Raw genomic sequence first — 13,248 nt, 5'->3', positions numbered from 1 at the left:
GCAGGTGACCTATACATGAGGAAGACGGCGATACTGAGAGAAAAAACTAAACGAGTGCGCTTACCACCCCGCCAAAGGCGAGCAGCGGCGTCAGGTAAAGGGAGCCGCCGCACCAATGATGGCCTTGAACTCACAAGAGTCAAGTAGGTCCGCTTTTGCGTCGTCGTTGAGGCCCCTTCTCTGTGTTGCAAAACAGTGACAAAAAACTTAAAGCATAATTACCAAAAAGAGAGAAAAGCCTAGCGCGCGAGGCGCTTTCTAGATATCTTAGTGGCATTCACGATAGCCGAAATGAACGAATTCGGCAAACGACACTTACAAAATATCGGAGGAGGCCGCAGTCCTTGATTTAGGTGAATGGTAGTGGCACTCGCATGTCGGCGTTCATGCGCCCTCGTGTGTTCATTTGTTTAACTTTGGGTTTCACACGCTGCCGAAGCGAATCGCAGAGGCCGCGCAGAAAGAGCGCGTGGTTAAGACCTGTTCCACCAGGTGGCGCAACGGTCTCAACTGCTCACTAGAAAACCGTCTGCTCTTCCAGTAAACTTACTTTTCATTAATTATCCTGACAGGTAATTGGGACTTAGGTAACTTACATGCTCCGATATCATATTGTTTCACTATAACTCTCAGCTTATACCGGAACCGTCGATTTCATATACGATTTTATTTTTCAAGTCTTTTTCGGAATATCCGGAAAACCGGAAGTAAGCGCTCGACCGGAGAGGTAATTGAGACTTAGGTAAACTTACATGCTCCAATATACATCGTTTCACTATAACTCTCAGCTTATACCGGAACCGTCGATTTCATATACGATTTTATTTTTCAAGTCTTTTTCGGAATATTCGGAAAACCGGAAGTAAGCGCTCGACCGGAAGTGCTTGGAGAGAATCAAGAGTGTCCCTCGGTCCTTGTGCCATTAAACGTTTCGAATGAATCTGATATGCTGGTGCACTAACGATACATCAGGTTCAGTCTTCGCGCGCGGAGAAATCGCAAATTGCGTTCATGTCAGTACGACAGAGGTTGATAGGTTTCAATCGATGTGCGTGTGTTCGGACGCTTCGCGAGGCAACTGTTTTGCACATTTGGTTCCGAGATGCTCATACATGGCTCACATAGCAATCTTCTTCCAGTGCGCCAGCATTTCAATGGCAGGTCACTGTTAAAGACGTTCTCTCTTTGGATGAGCGCTCACTGACAGCGGTGGAGGAAGATTGTCGGGGTTGTTTACACCACCTCCCATCAGGTCAACGGAACGGCGTCTTCAAAGTAGCCCTTTGATACATGAGATGATTTCTACTTTTAGGCGCAAGGGACTCCGTGGCGCTTATCACACGAGTGCAAATGAGAAAAACTCACTCACGTCCTCATCTCGACGAGGTCGCCGCTGCGCTGCAGCTTTGCAAAACTAAGAAGTCGTCCGTGCGAGCCTAGAACAGCTGCGGAGGGCGAGCAGCTTTATTCTTCGTTCTCGTCTTGGTGTAGGCGCGCGCCTTACCTTTCCGCTACCTTTTCCTCCGATCATAAGTTCCGAAGAGGGAACTCTGTCATTCGGAAAGCGCTAGATGGAAACTTTTGAGAGAAACTAATGTTTGACGTTCTCCATTGATGGCCATCTTCCCATTCGGTCATACGGCAGCCTCCACGTAGAAGCTCGCCATTGCGGTCAATGGGGAAATTCAAAATTTATTTTCTTACTTAAAACAAAAATAGTAGTGATAAAAACTTGTCGTATAAGAAAACTATTTATTCTTTTCGATTGACGTATAAGGCTGATTTTTATTTGGAGAACCACGCGGTGTACATTGCGTCTCAGTGTGGACCGAAATGACCATTTCCTCAAGCTTCTGATTTTTCATCGTAAAGTTTAGAATCATCCGTGGTCTGAAAATATTTTTTACGCAAAAGATACCTTCTGTAAAGTAAGTATTCATGACTCAGACATTCATACATAGTGCAATATTAAAACGAAAAAAAAATGCAAACATGAAACATTTCGGCAACATTTCTGAGGGCGTGTATGACTGAAGAATTACAGGAATATTATTGAGCTGCGAACAGCTTAGACCACATCTGCTCAATATCTAAGCCAAATTTGGTATTGAAACAAGAAACGGTACGCTCCCAGAAAATTCGGCAGATCCCACGCCTTGTCGGAATTGGTTTCATGCGAAGCAGTCAGCGAGTAGTTCTATGCTGTATTTTTTGGCTTTGAGCCAAGCGTTACGAGGTGGATGGACATGTTATTGTAAGTGTAGTAGCTGTGTGCAGATCCTGGACTTACCAGGCACGTCGATAACACTGACGTTTAAAGGGTAACTTATGGTCTGATGTAACGTCAGCACTCACGTTAGAGCCCACACGTCAGTGTTATCGAAACGAAGTGCACTTTATGGTATGATGGTGTGATTATCATGCGTAACTTTCGTTAGCGCACTCCTCCGGGGTCGAGCAACACGTATATAGCTTACCGAATCACAGGAGTACAAATGTAATGTTTATTAGACTGCTATAAAAGCGGAGCCAACACCGGAACCACAGACGTTAACCTGACATAACGCCTGCATCGTAGGAGTACATATGTAGTGTTTATAACTTTGTTATAAAATTAGATAGCCAGCACTACAACCATAATTGACGTTGCACTGCCATTACGTCTGCATAAGGTGCCTTTCCCAAGCAGTTTCTACACCTGGAGTGGCTCTGTGGCAGAATAGCTGGCTGCCACGCAGAATGCTTGCTTTCGATTCCTGCTCTGATCCTAATTTTAGATGCGAAGCATCTTATTGCGGAGTTCAATCCGGTGGTGGTGTGCGGCGTGACCACCCCTACTGCGCATGCGCGAACCCTCTCCACACAACTCCTCTCCCCCTTTCCAACTCTCCCACTTCCCCTCTCCTCTCCCTCCCCCCTCTCCCCTTCCCCCTCCTGTAACTTCGCGACACTATGACAGCACTGAAATCCTTATCTATCGTGGCTGTCTTCTCCTTTGTCTCCAAGGAAGCCCTTTTCCGTGCAATGGGGCGGGCACACAGCAGATGCGGTTATTTCGGAAAGGCGCTTTGATGCGCGGTGCCATTCGAATGAACTCGAGGGTATGCGCGCGGAATAAAAAAAGAGTAAACGTCGACTTGCAAAAGAACGACGACGACGTTCAAGCAACTCCGCGCGTGAGAAATGGCGGCCGCTGCTGGCGATAATCGAGATTACAGTGAACTAGAGCCAAATATGTTCTAGTTCACTATAATCGAGATGCTGCTTCCGCCTCAAGCCGCATGGCGGTGCCTCGATTTATGAAACACACGAATTGTGCCAAAAAAGAAACTGCTGTAAGTCCCTTCAGTTCCCGTACTCAGTCTGACGACGTCGTTTATTGCTATTGTTACACTTTCATGAAGACAGAAGCGAGGTATCGTTGACAAATTCTTTCTCCACTGGAACGTCTAAGCATTGTTCAGGCGTCCGCTCTCAACACTTCATAAATCCAATGCATGACAGCGTTGGTCACGTCGTCATTTTCAAATTCCAGCTCCTGATTGTTGCAGAAGCAGTTCTGCAAACGAAAACAGACGTTTTTTATGCAATAAAACACTGGCCGTAGCTAACAGTAGCCGTAGCTGAGCGTTACATATACATGCAAGTAATTCTTAACGTCTTTTGTAAACTGTTTTTCTTTGCTGTCGTGTCTAGCGAGTGAGCGTGCTGCAGGATATTGAACACACCTGCTAAATATAATCGCAAAACAGCATTGTGACTCATTGGGAAGAGATCTCTCTCTCTCTCTCTCTCTGCGTATATATAATATATATATATATATAATATAATATATATTATTATATATATATATATATATAATATATATATATATATATATACATAGATATGGTGCGTGCATTGTTGCAAAATAAAAAGAATCATGTGTTAATATAGGCTCGCCAGAAAAATTTCATTTCCTACCAGCATCCTTTTGACGAGCCACATTCCGTCAGTGCCCCCTGCTATGTTGAATGCAGGCTGAAAAACAATAACAAATAAACGAAGCCATGTTTTCTTCCCTGATTCGACCCGAGTCATATACGCAATGCATTCGGACCTTTAAGGTAAAATAAAATAAATAAAGCGCATTGCGGCTTGTTCGGAAGAATTCGTCTTTCTTCCTGTATTTAGATTTTGAAGTTGATTTTCGCGTAAATATTGTAGGTAGCCGTATGTGAGCTTCTTTAAACACTCCCATAATTGTTCGAAATGATACCAGTTTCTGCACCAGCCCTACCGTAGTACGGATAACTTCTTTTAGTTGTTTCTATACGCCATCTAGTTTCACATGTTTTACATCCTCACGTTGGATATGGTTGTCCTCAGCTGATTAAGCATACATAGGAAACTTGCGCTTAAAAAAGTACAAAAACAAGAAGCGGTGGGTTACACTTACATACGCACCGAGGAACTTTTTGAGCATGCATTCACGAGCGATGCCTCTTCTCAGCTTCCTCTGCACATTAAGAAATAGCCACGGTCTTTAGGCTTGGACAGCCAGCGGCATATTGTGGAATTTACGGTGGTGGGGGCGACTAAACTTTTGTTGCGTGTAGATACCCCTGTATTCATCGGAGCCACATACCTGACGGCTGTGAAGCGCCGTTACGAAGGCCCCAACGTTAGCTCGACAAAAAAAATACATTGCTTTTTTTTAGCAGTAACTATATCGTACAACATACAAGACATGCGAACACACACTCGCTGCGTCATCTCCGTCAAACACGTCCAGTGCTTGCCTTCTGATGGCATTCATCACCGACTACCCATGATTTCTAAGCTTATAAAGGTTGTCAACGAGGAAAATATGTTATAGTGCACGCGTACGTACTTCTTGTTGCGCTACTGATCCGTGGCATTCGTCATGATACTCGCAAACGACTTGCACAACCTGTTGCAAGAGAAATATACGGCAATGGTCAAAATCGACGAAACGGCGCGTTGACAAGGAAAAAAAAAGAGGGAACTTCGCTCACGCATACGGCGAACAAATAAAAAAGTTCTTCCCATGAGGCGATCAAAGTTAAAACAATGACCACCGATCTACTTCTGTGCCGTTCAACTGTAGTTCACCACATTCTAGTAAATATAAAATCTGGGTTTAACGTCCCAAAACCACGATATGATTATGAGAGACGCCGTAGTGGAGGGCTCCGGAAATTTTGACCACCTGGGTTCTTTACGTGCACCTAAATCTAAGTACACGGGCCTCAGACATTTTCGCCTCCATCGAAATGCAGCCGCCGCGGCCGGGATTCGATCCCGCGACCTTCGGGTCAGCAGTCGAGCGCCATAACCACTAGACCACCGTGGCGGGGCACACCACATTCTAGGTGTAACGTTATGGACATTAATAGCTTCGCTTTATTTATTCCTAGAAATATTTACCTCTCCAATTGTTTATGTCCATTGATAATTATCAGCATCCGATATCACACGAAGTCGTTTATTTTTTTGTTACTAATTCTGCTAAATTTGGCATGTAATTGATACACATCTTGCATGATTATCAAGAACCAGGTTGTAGGCCTTGTCAGAAAACAGCTTGGTTCGTTTCCTTTTGCCTCGCGGCATGAACACTGTTATAGGTGTGCACATGTCAGGATAGACAGTATTCATGTAGTATTTAGGCAACCGATCTTAATGAGGAACGAAACTTCATTCTAGGAAGTGCTTATAGCTGCAGCAATGACCAGTAAAACCTTGTTTTATAAGAAATGTATTATGCCTAATTTAGCCATTGTAAATTCATTATCACATAAAAAACAAGGGTCCCAGTTTCATCAATTTTAGCGCCTCACTATCACTGTGTCGTAGCGAATCATAGAATTTTTGTTTTCGTGCTTTGGCCACATTTGTTCAGCAAAATCTCCTAAACTTTGATGTGCTGAGCTGCTGGCTCTGTGAGAACACCGTGCAATATATTTTTTTTTCTGCTAAAAATTATGTGGACCACACAGACGCCTTTAAAATTGATGACGTCATAAGAGTTGGACCGACAGCCACAGCCGTTTTTATCCTTCTTGTTGATATATCTCGTGCGAATACATATTTTCAAAACAAGTGTAAGTGCCCCTCGACCCCTCACCGATGTGATAAAAAGCACAAAGCGGGAAAGCAAAACATGCATTTATTCTGAAATTTAGCAGAGTAGATGGACTGTAATCATCTCTTTGAGTTGCTAACTTACTCTTCTAAGGAGGCTGGCGTTTGCCTTGTAGGAAATGATCACATCCCCGGCGCAATCCACCAAGACCTTGGAGGTCGGCTTCAGCACATTCAGCATCAACGTCTTCGCTGCGCAACAGCACGCCCCATATCAGTGACGCAAAATGATCGGCACTAGTCAATCGACATACCTTGTGGGCACGCTCGTAGAAGGTTCCTTTTCAGGGAGCTCGTAATGGCTTTGTTATTCAGTACAGTATAAAGCATGCGTAATCAGCATAAGTTGACATGCGAGTAGGGTAGATCAGATGATGGTTGAAAGGTGACACCCACAAGTGAACAATTTGACCCCGGACGCAAAGCCCCGCAAACTGCAGGAATCGGGTCGGCGTCTCTTGCGACCACGATTAGCAAATTGTCTCTTGTCCCAACGATTCCTGTAGATTTCCATTGAACATTTGGTGCGTCTATCCTCCTCATGTCATTTCGCAACCCAGCGTGAAATGCAGAACATTGCGGCACGAATCATCAAGTATAGTTAAGTACTGACACTTTTTTTTTCGTTACGCCACCCGAGAACAAGGGAGGAAAGAAACATGCTTGTCGTTAATGAAGAGCATGGCGTGGTTGTATAACATACTGCTATTGTCAGTCTTTGTGAATAAAGGAACAACAGACAAGAAGACATACAGGAAACGAAAAAAAATATTAGAAAGAACAAGGTGCTAACATGGCAGGTATGTATAATACGATGACAAAAAACGAACTTTAGGCGTGCGCAATTTTTCAACGCGCCATTTTCAGGGACACATGTTTTGATGTCAATGTTCGGGACATAGAACAGAAAGTAGTCAGAAGCTTAACAATTTTCTGGCGCTACAGACATGACGTCACAGTCAATTCATGTGTTTAGAGTATTTGAAAACTCCTCAATGGCGCGTTCGCGGGCAACTACACTTATGATTTTATTTCTTTTTTGCCGAGACACCAACCCGTCGTCTCACAGCGATAACTTTATTATAATCTTAACCATATTGCACATTGTAATCAGCGGGCTGTGTATATATATAGCCTCTATCTACTAATGAAGGCATCCGCACGCACGTCATTTTTCAGCTTATATGTTTACTTTTAATAAGAATTATTAAGCAACTCAGTCGTTAGATTGCTATTGAAGGAGGACAACGCCGTTGCTACAAGACCTTATAACAACGTTAGATAATATTGCAATCGTTTAGCCAACATCACCGAACACTAGTGAGCATTATCTGTAACATACCGAAAACTAGTGAATGTTAACAAAGTTCTCATAGTAAGCAAGTAAGTACGACATTTCTAGTCAGTGATTTATCGAGACGCTCTGTTAGATTGCACTGCTTTCGGGATCGGCCCGCCTTTTTGTCAGAAATCTGTCATTGTATGAAATTACAGAATTCCTGTGGAAAAGGCGAAAAAAAAAATTCGCGAAGGAACAATCTCACGCGCTCCGTGCTTGCTCTGCTATTTCCAAAGAGTGGCCGTTCTTTGTAGCGCCTTTAACACACGCCGATCCAGTGATGACGAAGTTACTAGTGACAGCGCTCCTAACTGGGCCGGCTGGTATGTCATTTGGACGGGAACAAACAAGATTTCAAATCACTGCGGCGCTAAAAACACACAAGCACTAAAGGAGACGAGAAGGTCGAGTGCTCTTACTGGTCTTGTTTTGTCCTTGTCTATTTTTTAGCGCAGCAGTAATTTGAAAAGATGTACCACCAAACTCGCCAGATGAAACAAACGAAGCTGCAGACAGGATGCTCAAAGAACATTTGAGGCGCTGAACTATCAACCAGTAATTTTTGGGAGCAAATATATTTCCGCACAATAATGCCGTGGTTGTTAGTGCAGCGCCTCGCATGTCGTTTTTGTTTCAACATCCTGTCTTTAGCTCTCTTTTTTCAGTGCGAAAAATACTAGTAACTTCACCTGGAGGCGCCGCGCATGTGTCCCTTGCAGTTGTAATTGGGATAGCCAACAGAAGGAAGAAGACGGCCGCGGATAGTGTGAACATCACGATGGTCACCAGAAAGCTTCTCCGAACAGATATGATCGGTCACATTTGCTTTTACTCCAGCCTTATTCCGAAGCTCTGACCCCTCCCACTGTTGACTCAGCTGCGGGTGATTGCTTAAAACGTAAATACTGGCAGGCACTCTTCTTTAGACGTGTGGCGCTTTGAGAGGAGTTGAAGCAATATTTTTATTTCAAAAGTCGTTTACTTTTCTCTCCGTGACAACCGTAATAAAGTTCTCTTTATGTAGGAATTGACCGACGCTTCGCCGTTGTGTGGCGGCTATTGGAAACTGGAAAATTTGGGCAAACAACTTCTTGGCGGATGCCTTCGGAGAGAGCTGATAACCAAAGAATGCCTTAACTTTTCTGTCTCGCGCTGGTCTTTCAAACTGCGTACCTATGGAAAGCGCAAGACAAAAAGAGATAATAAAATATTTCTTTTGAAAACTTAGCTCGGGAGAGATGTCCTTGGTCCAGAATGCCTTGAGCTTAGGCCCTGGCGACACCAAGCACGAATATTTAAGCGCTGTTACGCGATCTCGCTCGAAAAGGGCCTCTAATTCCGCATTCCTTCAGTGGCCCAAATTAGGACCTCACTGTAGGGGAGCTCTGTAGGGGAGCCTGCAGACCAAGCTCTGTTTCCATTTCGCCTTGTGATGAAGGTAAGTAATTAAAATATCTGGGGTTTCACGTGAACAAACAACGAAGTGATTAATGAGGCACGCTCTCGTGGAGCTCTCCAGAACTTTCAACCATCTGGTGTTCTTTAAGGCCCACTGACACTGACACTTGCCTCTAGACTTCGACTTCATCGCTGCCACTCCCGCGGCAGAGATGTAACCCGTGACCTTTGGGTCAGGCGCCGAGGACCGTAACCACTGTAGCACTTCGGCGTACACTGGCGCAGCCAAGAAGGGGATGGGGGTGGGGCTAAACTCTCGAAAAAATGTCTGTCTACGCACCTCGTGGCGGAGCTTGTGATTATGGTGAAACTGGCAATAATGAGTCGGCCTGGGCACGTGGAAATGACACCAGAGAGGACTTTTCAAGATAGATGACAGTGATAACCATTTCCGAAAGACGGCTTCGAGTACTTTAAAGGGGTACTGACACCTTTTTTCGAAGGCGAGTTTATTATGCTATAGAAATCGCCTGTATCCAGAGATGGCTCTGAGCAAGCTTGAAGCTCACCAAATGCTGATTAGATATCTTATTTTGATAATAAATCAATTTTTGCATGGCGCACCTCGGGACAACGACACCAGCTTGACGTCAGGCTACCATACTAATTCTGGTGACTTGACGCAGCAGTCTGGCTAGTTGTGATGACGTTAGGTACCAAATATTCTAAGATGGGCCGCTTGTACGTCGCCAAAACATTCGCAATGGTCGCTTGTGCATCACCAACAGGGCTACAATGCGGAGCGGCCGTAGAAACGTCAAGATATCTTGCGCGAGCACTTGACGAGTAGCTCGTACATGTTCTGACGTCAGGGTACAGTAGGAACCGAACCTAGCTTTTAAAAACATACTGTAATTACTTTTGCATGGTGCACTCGCGCTTAGCACTACCTTTTGTAGGCTATTGAGTGCTTGATCTTTCATTTGACGCAAAAAATGGCAACTGAAAATTTCCGTGTCAGTGCCCCTTAATATTATCGCAGTTAAATACGTTCTCTGAAAATTGCTTCTATGTATGCGAGTGTCGCTGTGGATACTTAGACCTTGATATTTGTCTCGATATAACTCAGCTTTAATGTATATTGAAAATCTTAAATACACTATGATATCGACCAGTTGATAGTCCATATGAAGAAAAATATAACAGGCCCCTTGATCGGACTCATCTAAAACAACGCGTTAAGCCACATCGAGGTAACTGTACACAGTATAGTTTATGTTCGGCGTCAGGCGTTCGAAAGCAAAAAAGATATTGGTGGTTCAAGAATTTCTTTAACAGTAGAAACTGGCCAGAAAGGCGCACTCTATATTAAAACTGAAGGGTTAAACTTCAGAAAAATCGTATCAAGATTGTGATAAAGAGCGAATACATTTGTTATAGAATTACTGTAGTGTAAGGGCCTAGTAAATTGTGCTGTCTGGTACCAAGGATTCTTTTCATTGGGTGATGGCAGCTTACACATGGTGCTGTGTAAATACGTTATCATTATTCAATGAAGGGCTGTGGAGCTGTTGCTTCTTCCTTTTTTATGCTCTGTACGAAGCTTTGACCTCGTGCAATATCTCTTGCTTTTCCGCTTTTGTTTGCAAAGCTGCAGATATGGCATAGACTTGAACGTTGCACCATAGCAAGCTCCGTCGCCTCTAGGCACTGCTTAGAAATATGCCTGGAAAACTCATCTACGAAGTTAGAGATTACGATATCTATCACAGTGTAATGACTTGAATATAAACTGCTTCTTTAGAGCTCTCGTATCGTCTACCGTGGGAACAAATGTGAATGCGAAACGGACAGGGATCAAATTATGCGTTACATTTATGAAATTGCTAAGATCACGCTTAAAAAAGAAAAGTGTCGGAGTCACGAAGTTCTAGTCGCGTGAATCCTGGTTGCATGATCCGCCTTCTTTGAGAGATATCTCTTTGTGAGGTCTCTACAGGGTTACCTTTGGTAGCTACTTTGCGCCGAATTGGGCACCTTATGAACCCGTCTGGCGACGAAAATTTCTGGTTGAATCTATGGCTACTTTCGGCTACTTTTCAACTTTTGGTTTGGCACACCAAGTAGCCGTTTTTGTTTTCATTATTTGCAGATAATACACACTGTTTCAATGCTTTTCTGCCATGTCCGTCGATGCACGCGCGCTCGTCCTCCAACCCCCTCCCCAGCACACCCAAACGCAACGCCGACGCGCCTTCAAATACGGAGTGACGAAGTGCGTGCATGTGGGATAGCACACACCTTTGGATAGTACGCAACGAAATAAATAATAACGCGTCGCTATCATGCTATCCCACCTCGCCAAGCTGCCATAGAGAGGAAGTGCTCTTTCACAATCACCCGGATAACCTCGCTTGCCGTCAAGCGGCGCCACTTAGCCACCGCCCCCACGGCACCATCTCTCGCTCGACGGTGAAACTAAACACCCTAACTGCGACAAATCCGCCGGACGCGTGTGTCATGCGCCAAAAACGACGTTACAAGGGGTTATAGCATTCCCACAGAATGTATAAATGCCGAAGGGCCTGACCACTGATCAGGCTACTCCACGGCCGACGACTGTTCTCTCTCGCTACCAGTGCATAGCGTGTATCGCTCGTATTTTGAGTTTTCTATTTCCGCCACGAATTCGCCCAAGAAAGAGTTACGTATTTTGCGGTCTTGCTGCCTTCTTCCCCGTTTCAACCATGGTAAAATATTATCTATGTGGGCATTGCGCGAGATATTCTGATTTGTGACATCAGCTTCTGTCATTGTGATTCACTGCGAGGCTCAAAGAACTCTGTCAGACAATTATTTCGTTTGATATTTGAACTGGCATAGATGTTCTGCCTCTGTGCGTTTAATTGAATTCCCATAACCTCGGTGTGAATTGCGTGATGACGTGCATATGTGCTACGAGGTGACGCAAGGAAGCTACTGCGCACCAATTGTATAATTGTCTTTGTTTCAGTGAGCTACGAAATGTCTCAGCACCGGGCTTGGCACGACAAATAAATGCTCCCATGTAGACAAGACAAAAAAAAATCACGTATATCCACGGAGTGAATGATGATGAGTGGGCGAAGCTGCGGAGGTTCATCGGTAAACCGTGAATCATCCGTGAATTCTGCCCAGTACATCATCACCGACGTGAGATCGGGCGCGTTTATACTAAAGGTTCGATGAGAGTTATACGACTTGCAGCTCACTTTAATTTTACATGTACGCTGTGAATTTTCATTGTTTAATCACGCACAGGAAATCGCACAACACCACTACCTTGGAGGTCAAATCCAGTGCCTATATATACGGGTGGTCAGAACGGTTTGCAGCGCGAGCGGTCGTTTTTTTCAATCAAGACGCTGCCGCGACGCTGCCTCGCGACGCTGCCTGCGTCGGCGCCGCTGCGCCGCGAGGCAATATAGGGGGGGGGGGACCGTAGGAGAGGAAAGAGGGGGAAGCGAGGAGAGAGAGGCGATACATATCACGTACTGTACGGGAGATCCGTTTACGCCGGACAACGGAGACGGCAAGGTTAGACTAAGAGGAGCTACGCCCCTAAACAACTCTGAAACCGGTTTCCAGCTCTCGTTTCGTGTGACTCGGAAAGTTCTCTTAGATGGTGGTAATTCAGCAGCCATCTTCGTACTTGTGGGGATGCGCTTTTTGTTGAACTACCGGGAGACGTAGTTTTTCCTTTATCCCAGAAGAAGTTAGTGGTAGGGTGATGAACCGTAGGACAGAGAAGCTCAAAAAAGAAATTACGTTTGCATCAGAGTTTGAAATGTGCTAATGTAAGCTTTCTTACAAAATATATTTCATGTTGAGATTAGATTGGACCGGTAATGAATCAGTCAAAGTTTAACATCACTCCTGTAGGAGGACTCTGTCGACTGAGCTGAAAGAATTAGTGTTGTTGCCTGACGTCCCTATATTTCTCGAAGAACTTGTGGAACGTTTTTTGCATTGACAAAAATTACTCCATTACCATATGGAGGAAACAGCGCGAAAGACAAACGAGGCAGAGAATGAACATCCAGCGCTGACTTACAACAAAGTTTATTCGTCAAACCACGCATTATATGCCTGCGCAGTTGAAAACAAAAGAAGAAACAAAACAGACAAGTCGAGAAAATAACAATCGAATCGCCGAAAAGCATGCTCATTGCGCGTGCAGTCATTCTGACAAAAAAACAACCTCCCCTCTCCAATATTCATACCAACTCGCCCAAGCAACCATTTTAGCTCCAATAAACAAATGCGCAGGTAAGTTGTCCTTTATTACCACATGTTGCAAACATACGCCCTTCCTTAAACTATAA

General features: G+C 44.5%; 1 protein-coding gene across 1 annotated transcript in view; it reads right to left on the bottom strand.

The window, feature by feature from the left end:
* LOC119388841 (uncharacterized) overlaps positions 1-8,284 on the bottom strand; it is a 36,447-nt gene extending 28,163 nt beyond the window's left edge. The window contains exons 1-2 of the mRNA XM_049414756.1: positions 8,176-8,284; positions 6,233-6,339 (exon numbers count right to left, since the gene is read on the bottom strand). Coding sequence (XP_049270713.1) covers positions 6,233-6,339; positions 8,176-8,260 — 192 coding nt within the window. The 5' untranslated portion in view covers positions 8,261-8,284. The remainder of the gene's footprint in view (positions 1-6,232; positions 6,340-8,175) is intronic.
* Between the last annotated feature and the right edge of the window lie 4,964 nt (positions 8,285-13,248).

This window comes from Rhipicephalus sanguineus, chromosome 4 (genome assembly GCF_013339695.2).
Source record: "Rhipicephalus sanguineus isolate Rsan-2018 chromosome 4, BIME_Rsan_1.4, whole genome shotgun sequence".
Classification (NCBI taxonomy): domain Eukaryota; kingdom Metazoa; phylum Arthropoda; class Arachnida; order Ixodida; family Ixodidae; genus Rhipicephalus; species Rhipicephalus sanguineus.
This window is presented reverse-complemented; position numbering and strand designations above follow the sequence as displayed.